At 33.2% G+C, this 2,552-nt stretch overlaps 1 protein-coding gene and 1 long non-coding RNA gene across 2 annotated transcripts; both read left to right on the plus strand.

Annotated features, from left to right (window-relative positions):
• Positions 1–119: 119 nt before the first annotated feature.
• On the plus strand, positions 120–2,156 carry LOC109589655 (uncharacterized serine-rich protein C215.13-like; the record flags this gene model as incomplete). The annotated part of the gene is made up of 4 exons (XM_020005712.1): positions 120–1,159; positions 1,409–1,872; positions 1,920–1,982; positions 2,035–2,156. Coding segments are annotated over 4 exons (1,689 nt in total), but the record flags the coding sequence as incomplete, so codon positions are not given.
• Positions 2,157–2,173: 17 nt separating this feature from the next.
• LOC109589656 (uncharacterized) lies at positions 2,174–2,546 on the plus strand. Its single transcript, XR_002188844.1, has 3 exons — positions 2,174–2,303; positions 2,354–2,421; positions 2,502–2,546. It is a non-coding gene; the product is annotated as an uncharacterized LOC109589656 (long non-coding RNA).
• Positions 2,547–2,552: the final 6 nt, after the last annotated feature.

Genomic DNA, 2,552 nt, shown 5'->3' on the forward strand with positions numbered 1-2,552 from the left:
TAATTTAAAAACCCAATGTTTAGAGTTTTCTAAATTACTGATTTACTTGAATATTGCAAAATATCTATTAGTAAGACATTAGATTATTGGATAATTACTATAAAATCTAAATTCCTTAGGTTAGGAATTTTGAACGGCGGAAATATACACTGACCCATTACGATACTGATACTATTTATTCAGAAATACTAGCATCATCAACAATTTCATCTTCATTGCGGCATACTATAACATCAAGTGAATTTACACAAAAAGTGTCTACTTTTTCAACTACTTCAACTCTTACATTGAGCACTACAAATATTTCATCAACATCTCTTCGTACATTACCCTCTTCATTATCCTCATCCACTCTATTGACTACAATGTCAAACCCTACTTCAATACCTCTTCCTATATCAAGCAGTTCACCAATCTCACCAACTATACAAGTAGTACCAAGCTCTACTTCAACTTCTCTTAGTGCATTAATCTCATTGTCTACCTCATTCATTCTATCATCAACTAAAGTGTTAGACTCTACTTCAATGCCTACTCGTGCATCAAGCAGTTTAATAATTTCACCCACTGAAGTATCAACGTCTTCTTTAACACTTCTTACTCCATTAAGCAGTTCATCATCTTCAATCTCTACTACAATAGTGCCGAATTATACTTCAGTATCTTTAAGTTCTTTAAGCTCTTCAATTACCTCATCATCAGCTACATTAAATAGCTCATCCACTCTAATATTAAACTCTACTTCAGTGCCTCTTCTTACATCAAGCAATTCATCTATTCTTATACCTACTGTAGTATCAACCATCACACCTCTTGCTTCAATGAGCAGTTTATCTCCCTCACTCACAACTACCATTATTTCAATGCCTTTTAGTTCTTCGAGCAATTCAATTCCATCATCAACTATAGTATTGAAATCTACTTCAACACTTCTTACTTCATTAAGCAGTTCATTGCACTTGTATTCTTCAACACCTCTTGCTTCAATGAGCAGTTTATCTCCCTCACTCACAACTACCATTATTTCAATGCCTTTTAGTTTTTTGAGCAATTTAATTCCATCATCAACTGTAGTATTGAAATCTACTTCAACACTTCTTACTTCATTAAGCAGTTCATTACACTTGTATTCTTCAACACCTCTTGCTTCAATGAGCAGTTTATCTCCCTCACTCACAGCTACAGTATCAAACTATGCTTCAACACCTATTAGTTCATTGAGCTCTTCATTCATGTCATCAATACACTCTACTTCAGCACTTCTTACTTCATTAAGTAGTTCATCACATTCTACGTCAACATTTCTTACTTCATTAAGTAGTTCATCACATCCTACTTCAACACTTCTTACTTCATTAAGCAGTTCATTACACTTGTATTCTTCAACACCTCTTGCTTCATTGAGCAGTTCAACTGCTCACAACAACTTCAACTCAACTTCAACTCAACTCACAACTACAGTGTCAAACTATACTTCAACACCTATTAGTTCATTGAGCTCTTCATTTATGTCATCAGTACACTCTACTTCAACACTACTTACTTCATTAAGTAGTTCAATGCATCCTACTTCAACACTTCTTACTTCATTAAGTAGTTCAATAGATCCTACTTCAACACTTCTTACTTCATTAAGTAGTTCATCACACTCTACTTCAACACTTCTTACTTCATTAAGTAGTTCATCACATCCTACTTCAACATTTCTTACTTCATTAAGTAGTTCATCACATTCTTCTTCAACACCTCTTAGATCGATGAGTTCATCATCAACCTCCTCCACACTATCAACTGCTTCATCAAAAACTACTTCATCAAAAACTACTTCAATCTCTATTTCTCGAATAGGGAATACAATTATAGCTCCTACAAGTAAGTTACTTTTCACCGAATTTATTATTACCTTATCTAATATTCAGCTATTAACAAACCAAACACCATGAGAACTTCAACAAGTTCTATATCAACAGTCCAGTCATTGAGTAAGCTCTTTATTAGTATGTATTTGTTATTTTTATTATTATAAATATACAGCAAAGAGTGCAGTAACTTCTACAAAACCAAGCACTTTAAGTACTTCTACAGATTTTTCATCAAGTTTCTTCCAGTCGCCTAGTGAGCTCAATCTTAATCACTTTATTTTTATTCATGACTAATTTATTATCAGGCAATATTGCATCTGCTCCTCCAATATCTGGCGACGTCTCAATACTTTACTTTATAATAGTAGGGACATTGGTACCATTACTATTGGTTATGATAGTAGTAATAGCCATCATCATCATTGCATTAGTTATAATGAAGTAAGTTCAATGTTTGACGTTAAAGTTATTATTATGTTTTATGATGATAGGAGGAGGGTGAAGAAGAATTTGTACATTGTCAATGAATCCCCTACTACTTCAGCTGAAGAAATGCAAAGTATTCTTTAATATTTGGATCTCTCACTCATATCTCTTTTTAATTTTCTCTCTCGTTTTCTGTTCTTTTTTTATTTACAGCTGAAACAATACAAGCTTTCTCTCCAACTGAAGTAGTATCATTACCTCCAA

Source organism: Amphimedon queenslandica, unplaced genomic scaffold (assembly GCF_000090795.2).
Source record: "Amphimedon queenslandica unplaced genomic scaffold, v1.1 AMPQUscaffold_11059, whole genome shotgun sequence".
Classification (NCBI taxonomy): Eukaryota; Metazoa; Porifera; class Demospongiae; order Haplosclerida; family Niphatidae; genus Amphimedon; species Amphimedon queenslandica.